The sequence below is a fragment of the Urtica dioica genome, chromosome 8 (assembly GCF_054948205.1).
Source record: "Urtica dioica subsp. dioica isolate 48M chromosome 8, U.dioica_male_clone48M_v1_H2, whole genome shotgun sequence".
Lineage (NCBI taxonomy): Eukaryota > Viridiplantae > Streptophyta > Magnoliopsida > Rosales > Urticaceae > Urtica > Urtica dioica.
The window spans coordinates 35,444,819-35,469,060 of NC_142763.1; the positions used below are offsets into that span (position 1 = coordinate 35,444,819).

Genomic DNA, 24,242 nt, shown 5'->3' on the forward strand with positions numbered 1-24,242 from the left:
TGACGTGTATTTTGGGTTTTATGTATAGAAACTCTTTTGATACTTTGGATTCTTCGTTAATCCAAAGAAACATTGATATCACTAAACTTTGTCATTTCTAAGACCTATATATTTTGATGTTATTGGTTAAAATGAATCAAGACGTATGTAAATCTGGGTAAATAATCTGTCGATGCATTGTAAATGAACACTCAACCATCATTATTTACATAAGATTACTGTTATTTACATAAATCAACCAAATTTTACAAGAGTTATTTAAAACTTATATATATATTAACAAATCGGAGATTTGATCATATTTACATAGGTTTAAAAAACCCTATAGATATCTATTTACTGTAGTTATATTTACAGAGTAGTTAATAAATTAAAATTGTGAGTAATAAAAAAAATTTCAAACAAAAGAGTTCAACAGCTTTATTAGTAAAAAACGATAGTTCAACAATAAATAGCATCTTAAAAAAACAGCAGCTAAAAAACAACATGACTACACACATCCTCTTTTATTGTGACCTAGTTGTCCACATTTGCTACATCTTTGACGATATGGCTGAACTCTTTCCGACTTCGAACGAAACCTTTTCTCTAGGTCTCCCAGCTAAACGTTTCTGAACTGGTGGTGGTATTGTCACAGCATCTACTGGCAGATCCCAAACTCCATCATGGCAAACAGGAACTACATCTATGGCATACGTTGCACAATAATTTTGTTGAGAATAATATGCAGGTACATAATCAATGGGCCTCAAATTCCTACGATATAAAGCAGCTACAGTATGAGCACAAGGAAAGTCTTCTAGTTGCCAATAATTGCAACTGCAATATCTAGTATTGGTGTCAACAATCAACATCTAGCACCGTCAACAACTTCAAACTGACACTCATTAATAGCATAAACCTGTAAATAGTTGAACGTTAGTAAATATCACTTTTTATTTACAATTATTTACACAACATTCATTATAAACTTACGTTCATAGTCCTTGCAGCTTCTTGGGACTCTAATAGCATCTTGAGACCAGTATTTGTAAGGCCAGATTGCATTTTTGGAATGAGAAGCCTTTTCTTATTGAACCAATCTTGAATAAGACTACGATAACACAAAACCAACATGGCCACAGGCCAACCTCTTGCTTCTCTCAAAACTGCATTCAAGCACTCCGAAATATTGGTAGTCATCGCATTAAACCTCTTTCCTGGAAAATGACTTCGTGACCACAATTCTGGATTGGCCCGCAGCAAATATTTTTTGATCTTTTTATTAGAGCACAAGATTATGTTAAAAAAGAAATCAAACTCTTTCGGCGTGTAAGCCTTGGCACACCTATAAAACAGAGGCTGAATGAAAGACTTCCCAAATTTTGTTTTCACGTTAGCCCATAAGTGTTGCATGCATATAGCGAATTTGGCCTCGGGAAATACATCATGAACTGCCTTAGGGATTGACAAATTTCTATCCGATACAAATACCAAGTCCTCCTTGACCCCATAAACATGCCTCAATTTCACCATGAACCAATTCCAAGATTTGTCATTTTCAGAATCAACAATACTAAAAGCCAGTGGGAACAAATGATTATCCCCATCCTGAGCAGTTGCCAAAAGTAACGTACCATGTGATTTCCCTTTCAAAAATGTGTCATCCACCGAAATAACGGGCCTACAATACTGGAATCCATGAACCGAAGCCCCAAGAGCCAAGAAAAAGTATTTGAATGACTTATCAGGATTAACTTCTGTAACACAATGTGAACCTGTGTAAATATAGAAATAGTAAATCAGTTATGATATACTAACTGCCAAAGTGGTAAATAAATGTAAATACAAATACAACTCAACATATATTTCCATAAAAAATCAAATGCAGAGAGTGAAAATGGAAAATACCTGGATTCTTTTCAACAATCAAATCACCAATTATAGGTAAATGACTATATGATTTTTCGTAGTCACCACGCAACTCTTTTAGCACCTCGGCACGTCCCTTCCACGCCTTGAAATAACTAGTATCAACTTTATATCGAGTCTTCATTATTTCAACAACGCCAACTGGTGAAATTTTTTCAGCCATTGAGCCCCTAAAATCATCTTTAATACATTTGCTTATCAACGACGACGACGTCTGCTAATGTTTATGAACAATAGAAGATCCGTAACAATTATGTTCTTTTACAAACGTCCTAATAACCCACATATTTGATGAAGAACATACAGACGCTCTCATAATCCAGCAACATCCAACATTCAAACATACAATAGTATATCGGGTTTTGCTAGATCTCTGAACCCGGAATTCAAAGTTACCACGAAGTGCAATCATGCTCATAGCAGCTACAAGAACATCCTTTCGCGTAAATACGTTATTGACATTAACGTCAAAATTCATTGGGAAGTTTTTCAAATCAAGATCATCGTAAATAACAGTTTGTAAATCATTTAAATTACATTATGTATTTACACCACCTGAATGACACTTTATAATTATCACGCATTTATCATTGCAAGCACGTTGTTATTCGGCCAAACTATGTCTTCCTTTGGGCTAAGCATAATTCGCATGAATAATTTCGCACAAACATCTATTCGTATAATTTTGATTAAATTAATTTTTCACCACAGAGGCTACTTTGGCAACATATTGTTTGAATCAACTAGGGATGGCAACGGGTACGGGTAAGGCCGGGTACACCTATTCCGTTACCCGTACCCGTTATAATTTTTTACCCGTTACCCGGACCCGTTTACCCGGATTTTGAGACGGGCCGGGTAACGGGGATACCCGCCGGGTAAATGGGTTAAAAATGTTGGACCCGTTACCCGTTTACCCGGTTTAAGAAAAGGGTAGCGGGTCGGGTAGACCCGCTTACCCGTTTATAAAATAAAAATCTATCAACAATATAAAGTTTAAAAATAATATATCATCTTTAGGTAAACATATGATTTATTATATTTTTTAAAAACAATGTTTAAAATATATCATCTAATTATGTAAACATATGATTTATTATATTTTTAAATATTTAAAAGTTAACGGGTCGGGTCTCGGGTAACCGGGTACGGGATGACTATTCCGTTACCCGTACCCGGACCCGTTAAAACCTTAACGGGTATTACCCGTTTACCCAAAAAGAACGGGTATTACCCGCCCGATTAAATCGGGGAACGGACCGGAACGCGGGTAACGGGTCAAATTGCCATCCCTAGAATCAACTCAATTAAAATATACCAGATAACCTTAATTGATGGTTCAATTTGATTTAAAAAAAAATTAATTTTACATAACTAAAGATATATACCTTAGTATCTAGTTATATAAAAACAGCCTAATACCAAAAAAAAAAAAAAAAAAACCAGCTGTAGGAACGATTTTTTTTTTTAATATATCCAAAACTGGATCCGGCAAAAGCAAAAAAAGGATTCTTTAAAAAAAAAAAAAAAAAAAAAATTCTATAAGGCTAAGTAATAAAGACTTTATTTGGTGAGATAACGTAGCAACCAAAAGTCAAAAGAAAATATATATATCAAGCATTTGTATTCTATCATGCTGACAGCCAAAGCAATTAAAGCAAAATAAAAGCTCTTTATTGGTCTAGGTCACGGTAATCACAAAAAAAAAAAGGACCAAGGATATGTAAAGATTTTGACATATCATAGCATTTAATATTGTTATGCTAATAACAACAGAAATAAAAGAAAAGAAAATTTAAGGAAAAGAAATAATCCTTTATTTTGTGAGATCACCGCAGCCAACAAGCGTCTAAAAAAAAGGCTCTTGATATCAACAACCATTTATATTATTCCTGAAAAAAATAATAAAAGCCAAATAATGGATCTTTACCTGCCAGCGTTAGCAACTGAACAAACAAAGAAAAAAAAACTTCCAACAGGGACAAGAAAAGTCTCTTTGAACAACAGGTATATTTCCATCCACATTTCAAACTGGATACATATACATATTTACATGAACCAAACAGATGATGATAAACAAGACCCATCATTGCATTTGTATATATATTATAAACGATTTCCATAATATATATATATATATATATATATATATATATATATATAACAAAATGAAACTGTATATTCAAGAATGCAACATGAGAAAAAAAATCTTGAATGATCAAAGAACACATACAAAAGAATTTTAATCATTCAAGAGACTAAAACCTAATAATCTAACAGACAATGTTTGCTCTGATATCACTTGATTGAAAACTTATATACTAATAGTATTCCCAGAATCAACATGTTATTAGATTAATAAGGATTAAGACAATACCTGGATCCATCTTGGTCGATCACCACTTGATGCGGAAAAACTTTGATGATCGGTGGTAGGACGAACACGAGCCGGGTGGTACGTGGTCTTCCTTTGCAAAATCACTTTATTCCTCCGACGAGAAAACTGAAGGCTTAACTCTCTATGGGAAGATAGTAGACTATTTGATTTGCATTGGGGACCATAACCAAGTGTGAGCCTTTATATAATTTTCTAAGGAAACCCATAACTCCCTTAATTAATATTATTTAGCATCTACTCATTCATTCCATATCAATTACAAATATTTACCAATATTCATTTCCAAATAAAACCACAAATTAATAGCTATCATAATTAGAGAAATATAACAGCTCATTAAAAAGAAATAATTTCCTAACAATGTTCACCATTCAGGCATGCAATACCACTTCTCCCTTGTCTGGGGCTTGTGATTCTCCGTCCTTTTCTCCCCTGCCTGCAACTATTGAATCTCTCACAGGCTTGATAATTCCCTCGCAAACCCATCATCCTTCGCGAATTAGACGCCCTCCAGCTCGTTTAAGGACTTTATATGCACTAATGTCTCTACTTCTACTTCATTTCCTCTCGCCAATCACTTCTCTGTAACCGCTTTGAGTCCATTTCATCGTAATTTTATATCCACCATAATTGATCAAACTGAACCACAGACTTATTCTCAAGCGGTTAAGTCTTCTCATTGGTGTGCTGCCATGTCATATGAAATTAATGCTCTTAAACTAACAGTTCGTGGTCCATATGCTCTTTACAACTTCCATTTGGATGTAAATGAGTCTATAAAATCAAATATAACTTTGATGGTTCTGTCGAACATTATAAAGCACGTCTCATTGCAAAAAGATACACCCAAGTTGCACTACTACAAATTTGATTTTCTGATGCGCAAGACTATCAGATGCGACTAGTCGCATCTAAAAGTCGCATCTAAATAACTTTTAGATGCGACTAGTCGCATCGGATAATCAATCAGAAGCCGAGAAAATTCGCTCAAATTTTCTTTTAATTTTGACAATCCGATGCGACTAGTCGCACCTGAAAATATGTTGAAACTTTCAGGTGCGACTATGTCGCATCAGATAGTTTTAAATTTTTAGGCGGGCCTCATCTCCCCCTCTTTTATTTCATTAATCTGACGTGGCGAATGAAATTTTTATTTTTTTTAATTATAATCTGGTGCGACTAGTCGCACCTGAAGTATAATCCGGTGCGACTAGTCGCACCTGAAGAGTTATATCAGGTGCGATTAAGTCGCACCTGATGATTAGGGTTTGTTTAAAAACCCAGGTCGCGATCCTTTCTTCTCCAGCCGCTCAAACCCAATTTTTTCACTCTCCCTCTCTGCTAACTTCCCTTCTCCGACCACCCTATCCTCCGTCCCTCTCTTCTCGGCCTCTTCCTTCACCGACCACCGCGCCACGTACCCGTACCCGCCTCACAGCCTCGTACACATTCGGTCCTCCGTGCGTCTCTGGTCCTCCGCCTCGTACCCGGCCACCGGACCTCCGCCTCATCCGGCCACCGGACCTCGCCAGTCACCACTGCCTCTCTCTCTCACTCGGTATTTCTCTCTCTCACTCCCTCTCTGCCTCGCTCCCTCTCTGCCTCGCTCTCTCTCACTCGGTTTAAACTCACAACCGTCGTCTCGTGCCTCCGGACCTCGCCGTGCGCTCAGCCCCGGCCCCGCTGACTCCGAGTCACCACTGCCTCTCTCTCACTCCCCCTCTGCCTCGCTCCCTCTCTGCCTCGCTCTCTCTCACTCGGTTTAAACTGATCACAGCCGTCGTCTCGTGCCTCCGGACCTCGTCGTGCGCTCAGCCCCGGTCCCGCTGCCTCCGAGTCCCAGCCACCGAGCCGTTGTCCCCGAGTCCCAGCCTCCGAGCCGCTGTCCCCGAGTCCCCGGCCGGCCGTCCTAGGTTAGTGTATAGATTAGTTTTTTTATAATCATATATTAGTTAGTTAGCTAGGTTAGATAGGTTGATAAATATATATTAGTGTATAAATATATATTAGTTAGTTAGGTTAGTGTATATATAATATGTTAGTTAATATGTTAGGTTAGTTAATTAATGTGAAATATGTAAGTTAATAATAATGAGTAACTTAATTAGTATTAATTTGATAATTAATTTAACATGTTTAGTAATTTAGTTAAGTTTAATAATTCTATTAGTTTAGGTTAAAAGTTTAAATTGATTGTAAATTAGTTAGTATTAATATGATAATTTCACATGTTTAATAATGTGATTAGTTTATATTAGGTTAAAATTAAGTTTTAATTGTTTTTTGACATGTTTTAATTGTTTTTTGACATTTCTTTTGACTTTAAATTAATTTAGATTAATTGTAAGTAAAATATTATTACCTAGAAATTGTAATTAGTTTAATAATTACATTTATGTTGCTTAGTTTATAATTAGTTAATTAATTTGTGATAAGTTTGTGTAGTTGATTTAACATGTAATTAATGAAATTGTAATTTAAATAAAAAAAATAGTTTTGTGACATGCTTTGATAGTTTGTGACATGTTTTGATAGTTTGTGATATTTTGTTTATTTCGGTTTTTCATTTATAAATGTTGTGATCGAACCACGGAGGTTCGGTTTAGGGCTGAGCTAATTTATAGGATAGTTCTGGATGGTTTGTGTATGTTTTTAAATAATTTTGAAGGTTTTTGGTTTGTCAGTATAATAGGGGAAACTCTGCCGAAATTTCGGTAGAGTTTCGAATTAATTAGTCTAAAAACTCCCAACTTATTCAATCCGAGCTCAAAATAACATACAATTCATAATCTCTCTTTCATTTTGTTCTTCGTCGTCCTTTATCAATAACTCTTCAAAACTTTCATTTCTCGCTCTCATTCAGCGAAATGTCCAATCCAAGTAGAGATTGGATCACGGAGAATAATCGGGTGACATTGCAGTACAAAACCGGTGTTAACGAGTTTATTTGTGCTGCAAGAAGATTCCCTAACGAAAATGGCAAATATCGGTGTCCTTGCAAACCTTGCAACAATGTGAGATGGCACGACGTCGGGGTTGTCAGGAATCATTTGCTGAACAAGGGGTTTACCCCAGGCTACACAAAATGGTATCGTCACGGAGAGCTCGAGCGTGTCGTCCTTCCTCATGAAGAAGATTCCATCGGAGGAACAGATCATAGAGGAATAGGAGGATTGGACGGTGCTGTGGAGGATATCAGGGATCACGAGGATTTCGACGATGCTACGAAGCCAACCCAGAGCGAGGTGCGTGCAGAGGAGCAAGTGGAAGACCTCTTCGCCGAGTTGGAAGCAGAATTGTACCCTGGATGCAAAGAGTTTTCTTTTTTTTCCTTCTTGGTTTCGTTGATGCACCTCAAAGTCACGAACCATTGGACGAACAAGTCGTTCACAGAACTCTTGCAGCTCTTGAAGAAGTCTCATCCACCTGGTAATCGAATTCAGGAGAAGCATTACGAAGCAAAGGCGAAGCTGAAGCGTTTTGGCATGGGATACGAGATGATCGATGCGTGTATTAACGACTGTGTCCTATTTCGAAAAGATCTCGCGGAAGTCGACGTGTGCCCAGTATGCAACGAGAGCAGATGGAAGCCAACTGGGAAAATGATACCGCAAAAGATTTTGCGATATTTTCCCCTGGAAGATCGATTGAAGCGGTTGTACGCGTCTCGACACACGTCGCTTCTGATGCAGTGGCACGAAAGAGATCGCGTCAGGGAAGTTGGTGTTCTACGACATCCTACGGATGGTACGACGTGGAAAAACCTGGACGAGAGATACCCAGGCTTTGCTGCAGAGCCTCGAAACGTGCGGCTTGGACTAGCTGCGGATGGATTCAATCCGTTTGGAGAAATGAGTTTATCGTACAGCATGTGGCCTGTGGTACTAACTGCGTACAACTTGCCGCCTTGGTTGTGCATGAAGAAAGAGTACTTGATGCTGACGCTTTTGATCCCGGGGCCTCACTCACCAGGAAAGGACATGGACGTGTTCTTGCAGCCAATTGTCGAAGAGCTGAAAGAACTGTGGGAGACCGGATTCCGCGTTCGAGATGGCGCCAACGATGAAGTGTTTCGATTGCGTGCCGTGCTACTCTGGACAATTAACGATTTTCCAGCTTGATCCTATTTATCGGGATGGAGTGGCCAAGGGTATCTCGCTTGCCCGACGTGCAACCTTGACACGCCGTCTTTGAAAGTCAGAAACAGGATTGTCTACTACGACCATCGTCGATTCTTGCGTACGCGTCACCGATTGAGAAAAAGCACCGATCACTACAAGGATCGCCACGAGAAACGCAATAAACCCGAGAAGTTGACTCCGCAAGACATACTCGCTCAGTTGGCTAGTGTGTGTTGCACGACAACTGGCAAACATGCTGGCTCCGTGGGCAGAAAACGAAAGCGAGCCGAGTGCGAACTAAATTGGGCCAAGAAAAGCATCTTTTACGAGTTGCCGTACTGGTCAGATTTGGAGTTGAAGCATAACATGGACTTCATGCACATAGAGAAGAACGTGTGCCAGAATCTTCTCGGAACCTTGCTCAGCTTAGAAAAGAAGAACTACGACACAGATAAGGCGAGGTTTGATTTGATGGACTTGGGCATCAAGACCGCTCACCACTTGAAAAAACAAGGGGATTCGTGGTACAAACCGCGAGCATCGTACACCTTAACCCTTGATAAGAGGTAGCGATTTACCGAGTTCCTCCAATCTGTCAAATTCCCAGATGGGGTCCCTAGGAATTTGAAGAAAAATGTGACTGCTGATGGAAAGCTCACAGGTTTGAAGTCGCACGATTGCCACGTGATATTGCAGAGGTTGTTGGCTGTTGGTATTCGTCATTTTGTGCCAAAAGAAATACATCAGACGATCTCCGAGCTTTGCAACTTTTTCAAGCTGATAAGTTCGAGAACCTTGAGAGTAGAAGATCTTGAAAATGCGCAAGAGTCTATCATCGAGATCTTGTGTAAGCTTGAGATGATATTTCCACCAGCTTTTTTCACGATCATGATCACGATTTCTTTTTTGGCTCATCGACATTTGAACGTAAGTTTATTCTAATTTTGTAATATTTTTTTGCAATAAATACATTACTCATATTTTCATAAGAACTGCAGAGTAGGGAAGATGGGACTTTGGCCTCGGCGTTAAACACGTGGGAGAAAAAACATCAAGATGATCAAGGCAATTGGACGACAGCTTGGGCGCAACAAGCATTTGTAAGTTACTTGTGTTAATTACTTTATAATCAAGTTTCGATAATCTTAATAATTTTTTTAACATATGTTTGAAGGCGCGAATTATGACTCAAGTCGAGGATATGCAGCGACAAGCAGCGTAGTCAGGCCAAACGTTTGACATAAACCAGGCGGAGCAGTACGCGATGGATACTGTTCTCGGGCAACGTCGAGATTGGTATGTCGGGATAGGTCCCTCGATCCCGAGATCCTCGTATCTCTTGGCTCAGGCTCAGGACGACAGCTCGTCCTCAGGTTCTTCATCGAGGCGCGTTCCAGATCCAGTGGTTAGCGAGCTACAAGCAGCGTTGGCCGCACAACAGGCTGCAATGGAAGAGATGAGGCGTGAGCAACGAGCTCAGATGGAGACGTTTCAGAGACAGTTCTTTGCCTACACACAGCAGCATCCGTCTCCCATGCAGACATCCCCCGCGACGCTGCACCCTGGGACGACGCCGCCATCAGCTTCAGTGCCGAATGTTCAGACGCCGCCATCCGCTTCAATGCCGAATGTTCAGACGCCGCCATCCGCTTCAATGCCGAATGTTCAGACGCCGCCATCCGCTTCAATGCCAAATGCTGATCAGACGCCAGGTTCGGTAGAATTTCAGCGACATCGTTCGAGCGCCAGCGCACCAGGCCACCAAAGCGCACGAGGAAGATCTGGCGGAAGAGGAGGCCGTGCATTCCAGAATTGGAAGACTTCGAGTGAAAAAGGGAAACAAAAAGAATAGATTGTAATTTTTTTAATTTATTGAACGTAAATTATCAAATTTTATGAATTTAATATTAGAATTTCTATTAAATTATTTATATAATTATTCTAATTAATATTATTCAAATTATTTATTTAATTTAACAAAAATATTATTTAATTAATTTTTAAATAATTTTTTAAATAATTAATAGGCTGATTCTATTAGAATACGCATTTAAAAAAAAAAACTACAGACAATCAGATGCGACTTGTCGCATCTGATACCTTCGCGGGAAAAGTATCAGATGCGACTAGTCGCATCTGATTGTACTATAACCCGCCAAATATTAAGCGGGGAATTACTATCAGATGCGACTAGTCGCATCTGATACGTTTCCCGCGAAGGTATCAGATGCGATTAGTCGCATCTGATACTATAACTCCCGCTTTAATATCTTATTTTGGAGGATATTTAGGTGCGACGTTTGGTGCGAGAAGTCGCACCTAAAATGTCGCACCTGATAGTGATGACTTTCAGGTGCGACAAGTCGCACCTAAAATCATCAGGTGCGGACTTTCAGATGCGACTTTGTCGCATCTAAAGTCGCACTTGATGATACTTTCAGGTGCGACATTGGTGCTTTCAGGTGCGACTTTTGTCGCACCTGATGCTATCAATTGTACTAGTGTTGAAGGGATCGATTATTATCATGATACCTTTGCTCTTGTGCGTAATCTCATCATTCTCCGTCTCCTTCTATCCATCGCAGCGATACAAAATTGGTCTCAACATCAACTTGATGTTAACAATGCATTTCTTCAAGGTGATCTTCACGAAGAAGTTTAGATGAAATTTCCCCCCAGATTCTCATAAAAGGGTGACAATCGAGTATGTAAACTTCATAAATCTATTTATGATCTTAAACAAGCATGATGACAATGATTTTGCAAGTTCTCCTCCACACTCATTCAAAGAGGAGTCCATCAATCAATTTCGCATTATATCAAGACATTTATATCACGATCTTTCTCTCTTAAAAATCTTGGTCCTCTTCGCTATTTCTTTGGTATTTAAGTTTCACGTTACAAACAAGGAATATTTTTCCACCAACTCAAATAAACTATTGATATTTTAAGTGATTCAAGCATGTTAATTTCTTGGCCATCATCATTTCTGATGGAACACCTTCCCTTATTACCTGGTGATGGTGAGCCACTCTGACCCATCAATCTATCAACGACTCGTCTGGCGTCTCGTGTACCTTACAGTCACGAGACCAGATATTCAATATGCGTTGAGCCCTCTAAGTCAATTCATCCAAATTTCATGCTCCACTCATCTTGATGCTGCTAAACATATGTTCTCTGTTACCTAAAAGGATCAGTTTGAAAAGGTCTACTTCTTTCTTCCAATAATTCTATTTCCTTAAGTGGTTATTCTGACTCGGACTGGGTACTATCCCTATTACACGACATTCTACAATGGGATATTTCACAATTTTAGGACCTAGTCCAATTTCGTGGAAAACCAAGAAACAATCAACAGTCTCTTGTTCATCTACCGAGGAAGAATATTGCTCCCTTGCTGCACTTACGGTTGAATTACAGTGGCTACATTCTCTTCTCAAGGATCTTGGTATCCCTCATGCTCAACCAAATCCAGTTCATTGTGACAATCAAACTGCTATTCATATCGTTGAAAATCCAGTTTTTCATGAACGCACTAAACACATTAAAACAGACTGTCATTTCATTCGTGAAAAAATCGAAACCGGTCGTATATCTCCATGTTATCTGCGTTCTTTTGACCAGTTAGCCGACATTTTTACGAAACCGCTTGGTGTCGACGTTTTCCGACGATTTCTTTTCATGTTGGGATTGGTGATGATCGTCAATCTTACAAAGTCAACACTATGAATTAGGATAATTGTTTATATTCTGTAGCTATTTCTGTATATATTATTTATTAGTACTCCTTTAATTCTTATAACGTAGATTCCTGATTTCATGCTATTGATTTCCTTAGTTTGTGCATTACCTCATTGTATTCAGCCTATAAATATATGGGCAATTCATTCAATAAAAATAAGTTCAAATCAAATATCTCTTCTGCCTTTTCACTCTAAGACATCGTTCTAATTGATCTTATAAAGAAAATACTAAAAATAAATTACCATAACAAAATAGAAATCCGGTCCCATACTCAGATTCAGTATCGACAGAAATCGCCCGCGCACCTACGCAAATATATAATATAATATTTTAACATCAATTATTTAGCAATAACACCACTATAATCCATAAACAATTGGTACCGTAATATCTATATAACAAGTTGTATATATTGATGTATATCACAATAACATTATCGAAACACATAGCTAGACAATACTAGAGACAGAAGAACAGACTATTATGGGGTCAGAGAACCAAGAAAAGCCGGTCATGATCGACGAAAAAGAAGAAGAGGAACGAGCGACACAAGATATGTGGAAATACATATTCGGCTTCACCGAAATGGCGGTTCTGAAATGCGCGGTGGAGCTGGGAATACCTGACGCCATGGAGAGCCATGGCGGAGCCATGACCGTCCACGAGTTGACGTCAGCTCTAGACTGCAAAAACTCGGAAGCCCTTGGCCGGGTCATGAGGTTTCTGTGCAACCGAGGAATATTCAGATCACCATCATCGTCGTCGCCGGAGGAGAAAACACCACGATACCAACAGACCGCGCTGTCGCGGCGGTTCAGGCGGTCCGGCACCGGCGACAGCATGGCGGCGCTGCTCCTTCTGGAGAGCAGCCCAGTGATGTTGGCACCGTGGCTCGCCTTGTCAGCTTCTATCTTGGCCGGCGGCTCCGATATTAAGTAAGAGGACTTAAACTGGATAGCTTTAACTTCTAATTTTAGTAAGCACGTTTTTTGAAATTAACAAATATTAGGGCGGCTCGGATGTAACCGTTAACCGGACCAAATCGTTTGTTTTTAGATCAAAGGTCCGATTTTAAACGATTTAAAATTTCACTGATCTTATTTGTATTTTTGAACTGTCCAATAAGGTTTATATTTATAAGGAAAAATGATGGTAAAAATATTCAATGTTTAGACAAAACACTACTTATATACTCATTCTTTTTTTTTTCTTTGGCAAAAATATTCAAAGTTTCAAATTTAGTTACACATAAATATTTTGCCGTTAAAATTTATGTTAAACCTTAACGGTCCGAGTAGTAACGGACCCACTATAACATAACATATTGTATTTTTGCCAAAGAAAAAAAAAACTTTGAGTATATAAGTAATATTTTGATCAAACATTAAGTATTATTGTCACAATTTCGCTTATTTATAAACAAAATTCTATTTAGTTTAAAACAGTGTAAATCGGATTAGACCGTTATAACCGATTTTGGTCTAATCCAATTTATTTTTTAAAGAACTGTTCAAACCAGTCTGATTTAATTTTTTAACCGGTTTTAGACCGAATCGGACCGGATGACGCACATTCTTAAGAGATATAGTTAAGTGTATCATTGAGATATTCAATGATAAGCTAAGATCTCTACTCAAATCGTTATCTACCGAGATATATTAATAATTGGTTATTTTTTTTAGAACTAGCACTAAAAATAAGGATAACAAGATGAGTGAGACTCCGTTTGAGGCGGTTCATGGGAAGGACGTATGGGGGTACGCGGCGGAGGATGCGGCCCTCAGCGGGCTGATCAACGATGCGATGGCGTGCGACGCAAGGGCTACGGTGGGCGCGATCGCGGAGGAGTGTCTGGAGGAGGTGTTCGGCGGGGTGGGGAGCGTGGTGGACGTGGGTGGCGGGACCGGGACCGCCATGGGAGTCTTGGTCAAGGCGTGTCCTAGAATCCGGGCCATCAATTTTGATCTCCCTCACGTCGTGGCTGTCGCCAAGGAATTTCACGGAGTTGACCACGTTGCCGGAGACATGTTCGTCTCCGTTCCCAACGCCGATGCCGCTTTCCTCATGGTAATTACTAATTATTAGCTTGATAATATTGTGTTTATTTTAAACATTATTTATCTTTAGACTTGATATTCTTAAATCTTTATCAAATTTCACTAAAAAAAAAAAAATCTTATGAAAATCAGTAAACAAAATTTTATTTCTCTTGCACTTGATACGACCGATAAAGAAAATTAAACAAGACAAATAGTAAAATAGGTCAAATACATAAACTTAGCGCACTCAAATTTTTGTGTGCTATATAATAATAGTCAAATAAGCGTAATGAATGATAAAATATGAAAATTTTGTTATTTTGTTGCAACATTTGGTCAATATAACTTTGTTATACAATTGTAGTCGAAAGCTTGGCATAAGTACAAATTTTTCAACTTAAACCACGTATACATTAATAGTTTAATTTCAAACAAGCATGTATTCATATATGCCTTTAGAACTTTGTATATCATGCCAGGTTAATATTTATCTAGTATAGAAGTCATTAAATGGCTAAAGGCGTGGATTTTAGTGTACTATACTTCATCATTACATCATTACTATTACATACAGTAACACAAAACGCTATTTATTTTGTATTTAAAAAAACAAAAATGAAATCATTCCGCTTGAGTCCAAACGTTTGGTCTAAAACTCACTCAACAACCAGATATCTGCTGACGTAAAAAATTTAGAAAAGTAAAAAGAAAAATTGGGTTAATTATATTATTTCTGGAAAGAAAAGCTCGCATTTACCGAGTAATATTGACTGAAGTCACGGCCATAATTCTTTAAGGGATAGTTCAAGTTGAGGATACTGCAACGTATGTACATTGGTTAAATACAAAACTCTTAATTATTAAAATACATTTTAAGCAAGTAGTTGAATAATGTTATAATAAATAATAGATCTCGTGACTAAGCGAATCTTATTTTAAGGTCATCAGGTGCACTTAACTATTAGAAAAATATAAAAATCAAGCATTATAGTAGCGATAAAGCAAGTCTGTGACTAATCTCATGTTGGATTCTACAATTTATTGCATGGGGACAGACCAAAAGGAGAAAAGGATGGAACAATGTCATTATTTGTCTACGCATATATAATCACGATTATTGATTATAGCTTTAAATAGTTAAACAATTATTTATAGTTAAATGTTATTATTGTATACTTTTTCAAAAAAGATATTATTGTTTACTTTACATGCAGTGGGTTCTTCATGACTGGTCAGACGACGAGTGTATCCAGATACTGAAAAGATGTAGGGAAGCCATTCCAAAGGACAAAGGGAAGGTGATAATTGTAGAGGCAGTGATTGACAATGGTCAGAAGAAAGAAGACAATGGTGATAATAATAATAATTATAATAAGCATGATAATCTCAAAGACGTTGGCTTGTTTCTTGACATGGTGATGTTGGCTCACACCACAACTGGCAAAGAAAGGACTTTGGAAGAATGGACTTATGTTCTCACCGAGGCCGGTTTTTGCCGGCCCACCGTTCGCTCCATCGCGGCTGTCCAGTCTGTCATTGAGGCTTTTCCAGCTTGATTACAAATATAATTATATATATTGTCTTGGTGAATTTGAATCTCTTTGGTGTGTTTGGTTTGTATTGTAATTTGAAGTTATATTTCAAATCTGTAATAGGTAAACATCCAATGTCTTTTGGAAAAATGTTCCATTTGCTTATTCTATTTTGAAGTCGATTGCAAATTTTATTTTTACCATATCATCAATATAATAATCTTACTCGGCTTAAACTTTATTGATTTTTTAAATAATTAATTATTAAACTAAGGTTTTGTTGGGTACACTTGAACCGGTCATTTCATCCGAACTCTTCTATTATAAGTTAGACATTCAAACTGACCATTTGAATTGTCCATTTAAAATGTTATTAGGAAACTTACGTAAAAAAAAAGTAAATGAAACAAAAAATTGATAAATAATTAGCATTCGATTATCAATAAATGATGTAAGTGGTGTAAAAACTAAAGCTCATGTTATTGAGAAAAATTACTCATAATAAGTCGCTTCATATTTACAAATCGCTAAATACCCAAGTTTTCTTAATTTTTTTATTTGACCCAAATTTGTACACGTATATTTTATATTCAATTATTCATTCTGATTTGTCTTCTATACACGTTTTAAGTACAAATTAAAAGCAATAAACAAAATCAACCAATTTGTATAAATTAACTTAAATAAATTAGGTTCAATATCAGATAAAAAGCGAAAGATTTATACAAATGACATTTATTATAATTTTTTTTTCTATTTACGTAAGGCAACGTGTGAAAGAGTATATTTTTACATTTTATGTAGTTAATTTTGGATAATAAGTGCTTTGCCAAATCTTTCAAAAGGTCAAGTACAACGTATTTTTGTTATTTAGCTACACTGCCTTATTATTAATTATAATAAAATAAATTATTATAATTCAAAAATAAAATCGTTTAATTGATATATCTCATTTTATTAAATTATTTTAAAAAATTACTAAATACACATTTACAATGTTCTAGTCATTTTTTATTATATTCATTGATGTTAAATGATCAAATATTATATAAAACAAATAATTATTACTTTATGTTATTGCTAATTTATTTTTTATTATTATAACAATTTATAATATTTTGTGAAATAAAATAAACAAAAAAATTAATTAAAAATTATAATTATAACAATATAACTTAATTTGAATCTCGTGTAATTTTAATACATTTATTTTTATTAATATGATTAAGTACATAATAAAATAATATATTTGAGAATTTTTGTGGTTAAGTGTCTTAGACAACACAAAGTAGACTCTTTTACTCTATCCGTCTCTCTCTCAGAACTACAGCTTCAGCTCCAATTCTAGCGCTCCATTGTAATCGTCCTCTTTTAGAGACCTTAGACCAACTCCACCCGATAACACTATTTTCTACTCTATTTTACAATATATGTCACATCAAACACTACCTCATCTCCAACCGAACTCTATTTTTTACACCAAATTGAAATATTAATTTTATATTCAACTTTCTCTTATTTATTTCTATACCCTTATATTTATTTAATATCTTTCAATTATACAACTTATTCATTATTTAATAATGAAGTATTACTTCATAAAATTATTCAAAATACAAATTAACACAACGTTAACTTAATATTTATTAAAAAAAATACAATAAAAAAACAAATGTTAATTTATTTCTCTTTTAAAATTAATGTCATTTTAGTTTTTCCCAAACTCCAAATGTTAATGTTGTATTTGAAAATAAATTGAATGAATAATTTAAGGATAAATATGATATAGTTTTATAAATCAATACAAATATATAAATTATAAATTTTATAGGGACTAAAAAAATATTTTGGTGTAGGGAATAGTGTCACACCATATTTGGCGTGACACCAAACCCATTTAATATCCCACGCCATAATGGTGTGAGATATAAAAGTACAATTGGAGCTATATATTACGCTATCCCCACCTTTTGCAGTTCGGGTAGAGATGGTCTTAGCTCCGCCATTTGCCACCATTTCGTAAGCAAGTAGTTGTCGGACCAGGTTCATAATCCTCTTTAAAAACTTCGTCAAATACCTTGGTTTCTCCCACTTTCTCAAGTAGTACTGTTGTCAATCAGGCTTATCTGCTTGTGGATTAATGAGAGTTTTCCAAAACTAGGAGTAAAAAACGTCCAAATGACTTTTTTGGACTTTTTTTTTAAAGGTCAGCAATAGGACCTCTTTATTTATTTCTATTTATGTAATTACCATTATACCTTTATTATTTTTTTTTTAAAGAATCCCAAAAACTAAACCCTACTCTCATCTCTCCTTCTTTCTTTTCTTTCATTTATTATCGGTTTCATCTCCTCCATTGCCTCGGTTTCATCTCCTCCATTGTCTCCGTCGCATCTCCTCAATTGGCGTCGTGTCTCATTGTCGTCAGGGTGTTTGGATCTCAGCCGGCGTCCATCCTCTCTCTATAAGTTGACGGCCATCCCTCGTCTCTCTCTTAGTTCGCGTCGTCCGTCGTCTTCCAAGGCCACCCACCTTCGCCGCCGTCTCTCTCTCTGCTCGTTCCGACGCAGCAAGCTCCCACATTGACACTCTTTTCGCTCTTTATTTCGGTACGCTCCCTCATACATAGTCATTTTGTTACAGTGTTTGTGACCAATGTTGTCACGAAAGCTTCAGCATGACTCCATATTTCGTGACAATATAGTCACAAAAAGAAATTATTTCGTGACTGTCACAAAACTAAATTATTTCGTGACACCCATAGTCACGAAAGCTTCAGCATGACTCCATATTTCGTGATAATATAGTCACAAAAAGAAATTATTTCGTGACAATATTGTCACGAAACTAAATTATTTCGTGACACTATAGTCACGAAACTAAGGTTTGCAATGACAACATAGTCACAATCGCTCACCTAAAAATCAACGTACGAGGAGTTTATGCAGTTGTTGTATGCCACGCTCAATCGCTCACCTAAAAATCAAGTCATCCGTGTTTCTTATGAGACAGAAGGGTCGGTACCCCCAGTAAGTATTGACTCCGACCTAAGTTTGAAATGTTACTTGCATATTCGGAAGGAGAAATCGGACAGATCCAAACTTAGTTTGGTAGTAGATATGGAGCCATTGAAGCAAGAGCCGTTGGTTTCAGACTCAGGCGTTGGTTCAACTCCGAACACCGGTCAACCAGCACAATCGGACATGTCGTCTCCTAAGTCGAAGGCTAGTTCTCCTGAGATCCCCGACCCGAATCAGAGTCATTCACGCACACCATGGCAGACCCCTCCGTGCTCAGGCACTCCAAAACGGTTTAGTACGCCTTGCTCTAGAACGAGGAGGACGAGTCAATGCGCTACGCCTTCCACGGATAACCAAAATATGCATCCTGACCTTGATGTGTCGGATATTCACTCTCCGCTGAGACTAGTCAAAGGAGGATTGTATGCCAACAAAACAACTCTGAAGAAACATTTATGGATGTTAGCAATCACCAAACATTTTACGTTCAAGAAGAAGACTTCTAACAAACGGTATATACATGTTGTTTGTCGAGATGACTCATGCGTGTAGTCTGTTCGTGGAGTAAAAAGACTACATCCGAGATCTTTGAAGTGAAGAGGTAACTTATTACTTATTTCTACATTGATATTATCGTGATCACCCGAAATTAACATTGCTCATACATTCTTGCAGGTATGATTCTGAGCACACGTGTGCTACACAATTCAGAGAAGGAGAACATCTTCAGGCTACGTCCACATTTGTAGGCGAGATTATGAAACATAGGTACATCGATCCCTCATGTTCACCATGCAAACCCAAAGACATCATGTCCTACATGCAATAAGATTTTGGAGTGGACATATCCTACAAAAAAGCATGGAGGTCAAGACAGGTGGCACTATCATCATTGTTTGGCACCGATGATGCATCGTATAGATCTCTGTCTAAATTCATGTAGATGTGGTCGACTAACAATCCAGGTTCGTCATTCGACCTTGTCACAACCCCTCGATCCCACCGTTTCAAATACTTCTTCATGTCGCTTAGTGCTTGGAAAAGGGGGTGGAAGTATCTGCGGCCCGTGGTTATCATTGACGATACTTTTTTGAAGAGTTACTATAAAGGCACACTGTTTTCAGCATGTGGTATGGATGCGAATGAACAAGTTTACCCCCTCGCATTTGGCGCTGGTGATTCAGAATCTACTAAATCGTGGGTTTACTTCTTGACAAGGTTAAAGGAAGCAATCGGGGAGAGGTCACATCAGGTCATAGTGTCTGACAGGAACGCGGGAATCATTAACAGTGTGAAAAAGGTTTTCAATAACTCAGACCATGGTTGTGCATGTTTCATCTTTTGAAGAACGTGAAGAACCAAATCAAAGGTCTATCAAAAGAGGTGAATTGGACGATCTATGCTGCAGCAAAGGCATACACGTATGCAGAGTTTGAAAAGTATATGCTTATGATAGATAAGGAAGATCCAAGAGTCCGAGCGTATCTTCAGAACGACGTAGGCCACGAAAAATGGGCTCGTAGTTTCTACACGGAGAAGAGGTACTCAATAATGACATCAAACAATGCCGAGTCGCTGAATGCAATGAATGTCAAACCGAGAGAGTTCTCTATTGCCAAGTTATTTGATTTTCTCCGGGAGAGAATGAGTAAATCGTTTTACAAACGTAGAGAAAAAGCGTTGGGAACGTTGACGATCCTTTGCGTTGACGCGAATAAAAAACTTGAAGAATACCACGCTAAATCTACTGGAATGGGGGTACGTGATAGGCATTCAATTTTAAATTTTTTTTACAATATGTTGTTTAATATGTCCAGTTTTTCGTGACAACGTTGTATGTACTGAACAGGATTTCGTTACTATCTTTTTTGGTCACGAAAACATGTTATCGAAGTATTTCCCAGAAATTATTATTATTATAACCCGTAAAAAAAATGGTATTGGGTGTGGAACAGGTGCATCCATCATCGGTGTACGAGTTTGAAGTCGTTGATAGAGAGGGGCAAAAGTGGGCTGTAAATTTGAGAGAGAAGACATGTAGTTGCCGTGTCTTTCAAACTGACAACTTTATCTGTCCCCACAACATTGCGGCTTGCGGTTTTCGAAACTTCGCAGTTGAGAAGTACATATCAAATTACTACACCACCGAGTATTGGAGAAGTTGTTATGCAGGTGTAATTCATCCAATTGGCAGCGAGGAGTCGTGGAATTTTCAAGAGGAAGTCACGTAAAAAATAGTAAATCCACCTCATGTTGCGGCTCGTGCCGCCGGAAGACCAAAAAAGAAAAGAATACCCTCTCAATGGGAAGGGGATCAAGATAGAAGGAATAAATGCAGTCGGTGTGGTGGAGTATTACATAATCGAGCCACATGTCGCAACGCGATCCCGACCCACCATAGCCGACCCCGAACATGAGTTCGATGTTCCTTTTTTTAGACTTTTTATTTGATGTACCAATTTGGAGTTGTACTTTACTTTATTTCTTATTTAGTTTGTTATGTTTATTATGGATTTTTATATTTCTCATTCGTGACGTTTTAGTCAAGAAATCCACGGGTTTCGTAACAGAAAAGTCACGAAATCCCCATTAAACAATCCGTGTAGAAGTCACGAAATCCCATATTTACGTGACGTAAAAGTCACGAAATCTATTTTTTTAGTGAAAGAGAAGTCACGAAATCCCAATTTTTCGTGACATAGAAGTCACAACATCCAATTTTTCCGTGACAGAGACGTCACGAATTCCCGAAAGTTTGTGAGTTTGTGACATAGAAGTCACGAAGTCCGCGCCATTTACGTGAAACATGATATCTTTAATAGCATCTACTGCAAAAAATAGCAATTAAATTTCTGAACAACCAACTTAGGAAGTTAGGTAAGAATATTTATTGGAGCATTTACTTGCTACAAAAGTTAGGTAATTACCACTACAAAAACATTGATTAAATTCATAATATTGTTCGAAAGAGTCTAACGTTGAAATGGACGCTAAAGATCCAACGACGAAGGGAAGCGATTCGAGTAAAAAGGTGTCGACGGTGAATGAGACGTCGGAGATGCCTTCAGGATGTGCAAACTCGACCACGAGATACTACTTGATTCCATGTTCGCGCCCTCCTAGGAAATTTAACAAGCGTCATGACCTGAGCGACGCTGAATTCAATGAGTACGTAGAGATGCCTGCAGGTGAGGATCACAATACTCTGTATTTGATGGATAACTTTGTTCTTCTCGAAATATTCGGCGACAATTGGGAAGAATTTTTGAAAGCAAATGGAGCTATTGTCGAAGACCATAAAGATTTGCCGACTTGCCAAAGGGGGGTGGACGGAAAGAAATAAAATGTAGTTCGAGATGAGGTACTCAATATTTACAATGCTTTCTGCAATGAATTAATGTTTAGACGATATCACATGTTTTAAAACTATTTGTATAATTCTCCTCCTATGTTAATATGTTTAAGACTTTTTATTGATGTACTTATGTTTGGTATGGACTTTTTTTTCCAATTTCGTGACTGGTATGTCACGAAAAAGTACCGTTTCATGACTTGAAAAGTTTTTCTTCGTGACAGAAACGTCACGAAGTCCTCATTTTTCGTGACAGGAATTTCACGAAATCCTCATTTTTCGTGACATGAACATCACGAAATCCTCATTTATCGTGACTTAAACGTCACGAAATCCTCATTTTTCATGACAGGAACGTCACGAAATCCTCGTTTTTTGTGACAGGAACGTCACGAAATCCTCATTTTTTCGTGACATGAACGTCACGAACTCCTCATTTTTCGTGACAGAGAAGTCACGAAGTGTGTACCAATTAACCGAAACATGATCTACTTCACTCCATTGATCTCGGTTGGTCCTCATAAAATTCCTTCTAGACTCTTAATTGAGTGGTTTTGGGAGGACTAACAACGCTAATACGTGCTTTATCAATAAATTCGAACATTAAGGAGAAATTAGAGTTAAAAACGACAAGTCGGACAGCATGACGTTCAACCTCATTCACCTATGCTCATATGTTTAGACTACTTTAAATTCTGTCCCGTTGAAATGATGAAATGGGACAAATGAATGTATGTCAACAACACTCAACAGTACAAAACACATTAGTTACTCAAGATGGTCTAGGTAAGTAGAACTCACTTACCATTTCTTTTTATAAAATTTTCTTGATATTCTAGGTAAGTAGAACTCGCTTACCACTTATTTTTCTCAAATTTTCTTATTTTTATATTCGTAACAACCACTGATCCCCTACGACGTATTTAATGAAGAAAAAAAGAGATTTCTCATTAAATTCTATCAAAGGTTCCAATTTCGTGAGTGGGATGTCACGAAAAAGTACTGTTTCGTGACTAGAAGAGTTTTGTTTCGTGACATGAACGTCATGAAATCCTCATTTTTCGTGACAAGAACGTCACGAAGTCCTCATTTTTCTTGACAGGAACATCACGAAATCCTCATTTTCGTGACATGAACGTCACGAAATCCTCATTTTTCGTGATAGGAACGTCACGAAATCCTCATTTTTCGTGACATGAACGTCACGAAATCCTCATTTTTCGTGACAGGAACGTCACGAAGTCCTCATTTTTCGTGACAGAGAAGTCACGAAGTGTGTACCAATTAACCGAAACATGATCTACTTCGCTCCTTTGATCTTGTTTGGTCCTCATAAATTTCCTTCTAGACTCTTAATTGAGTGGTTTTGGGAGGACGAACAACGCTAATACGTGCTTTATCAATAAATTCAAACATTAAGGAGAAATTAGAGTTGAAAACGACAAGTCGGACGGCATGACGTTCAACCTCATTCACATATGCTCATATGTTTAGACTACTTTAAATTTTGTCCCTTTAAAATGATGAAATTGGAAAAATGAATGTATGTCAACAACACTTCACAGTACAAAACACATTAGTTCCTCAAGATGTTCTAGGTAAATAGAACTCACTTACCATTTATTTTTCTAAAATTTTCTTGATATTCTAGGTAAGTAGAACTCGCTTACCATTTATTTTTCTCAAATTTTCTTATTTTATATTCGTAACAACCATTAATCCCCTACGACGTATTTAATGATGAAAAAAAGAGATTTGTCATTAAATTCCATTAAAGGTTCCAATTTCGTGACTGGGATGTCACGAAAAAGTACCGTTTCGTGACATGAATGTCACGAAATCCTCATTTTTCGATGAACATCACGCAATCCTCATTTTTCGTGACATGAACGTCACAAATTCCTCATTTTTCGTGACAGGAACGTCACGAAATCCTCATGTTTCGTGACATGAACGTCACGAAATCCTCATTTTTCGTGACAGGAACGTCACGAAATCCTCATTTTTCGTGACAGAGAAGTCACGAAGTGTGTACCAATTAAGTGGCATCAAGAATCTATTTGGCGTTGTTATGAAATCATATGAATAGTATTTAATATAATCACATCCAAAAGAGTATAGA

At 37.4% G+C, this 24,242-nt stretch overlaps 2 protein-coding genes across 2 annotated transcripts; one reads left to right on the plus strand and one right to left on the minus strand.

Moving 5' to 3' along the window:
- Positions 1-533: 533 nt before the first annotated feature.
- On the minus strand, positions 534-2,074 carry LOC149389516 (uncharacterized). Its single transcript, XM_089622647.1, has 3 exons — positions 1,891-2,074; positions 976-1,757; positions 534-854 (listed from the first exon to the last, which is right to left on the minus strand). Exons 1-3 carry the CDS (start codon positions 2,072-2,074, stop codon positions 534-536), a joined length of 1,287 nt encoding a protein of 428 aa, XP_089478773.1.
- A 10,514-nt stretch (positions 2,075-12,588) lies between these two features.
- On the plus strand, positions 12,589-15,948 carry LOC149389517 (acetylserotonin O-methyltransferase-like). Its single transcript, XM_089623286.1, has 3 exons — positions 12,589-13,112; positions 13,860-14,244; positions 15,431-15,948. The coding sequence occupies exons 1-3, from the start codon at positions 12,661-12,663 to the stop codon at positions 15,770-15,772; spliced, it is 1,179 nt and encodes a 392-aa protein (XP_089479412.1). The 5' UTR covers positions 12,589-12,660; the 3' UTR covers positions 15,773-15,948.
- The last annotated feature ends 8,294 nt before the right edge of the window (positions 15,949-24,242 follow it).

Bases quoted from the DNA above. Each gene is read 5' to 3' on its own strand.
- LOC149389517 (XM_089623286.1), top strand. From the start codon at position 12,661: ATGGGGTCAGAGAACCAAGAAAAGCCGGTCATGATCGACGAAAAAGAA. The intron at 13,113-13,859 runs GTAAGAGGACTT...TATTTTTTTTAG, and splicing joins GCCGGCGGCTCCGATATTAA to AACTAGCACTAAAAATAAGG. The intron at 14,245-15,430 runs GTAATTACTAAT...CTTTACATGCAG, and splicing joins CCGATGCCGCTTTCCTCATG to TGGGTTCTTCATGACTGGTC.
- LOC149389516 (XM_089622647.1), bottom strand. From the start codon at position 2,074: ATGGCTGAAAAAATTTCACCAGTTGGCGTTGTTGAAATAATGAAGACT. The intron at 1,758-1,890 runs GTATTTTCCATT...ATATTTACACAG, and splicing joins GATTGTTGAAAAGAATCCAG to GTTCACATTGTGTTACAGAA. The intron at 855-975 runs GTAAGTTTATAA...TGACGGTGCTAG, and splicing joins AAGCTGCAAGGACTATGAAC to ATGTTGATTGTTGACACCAA.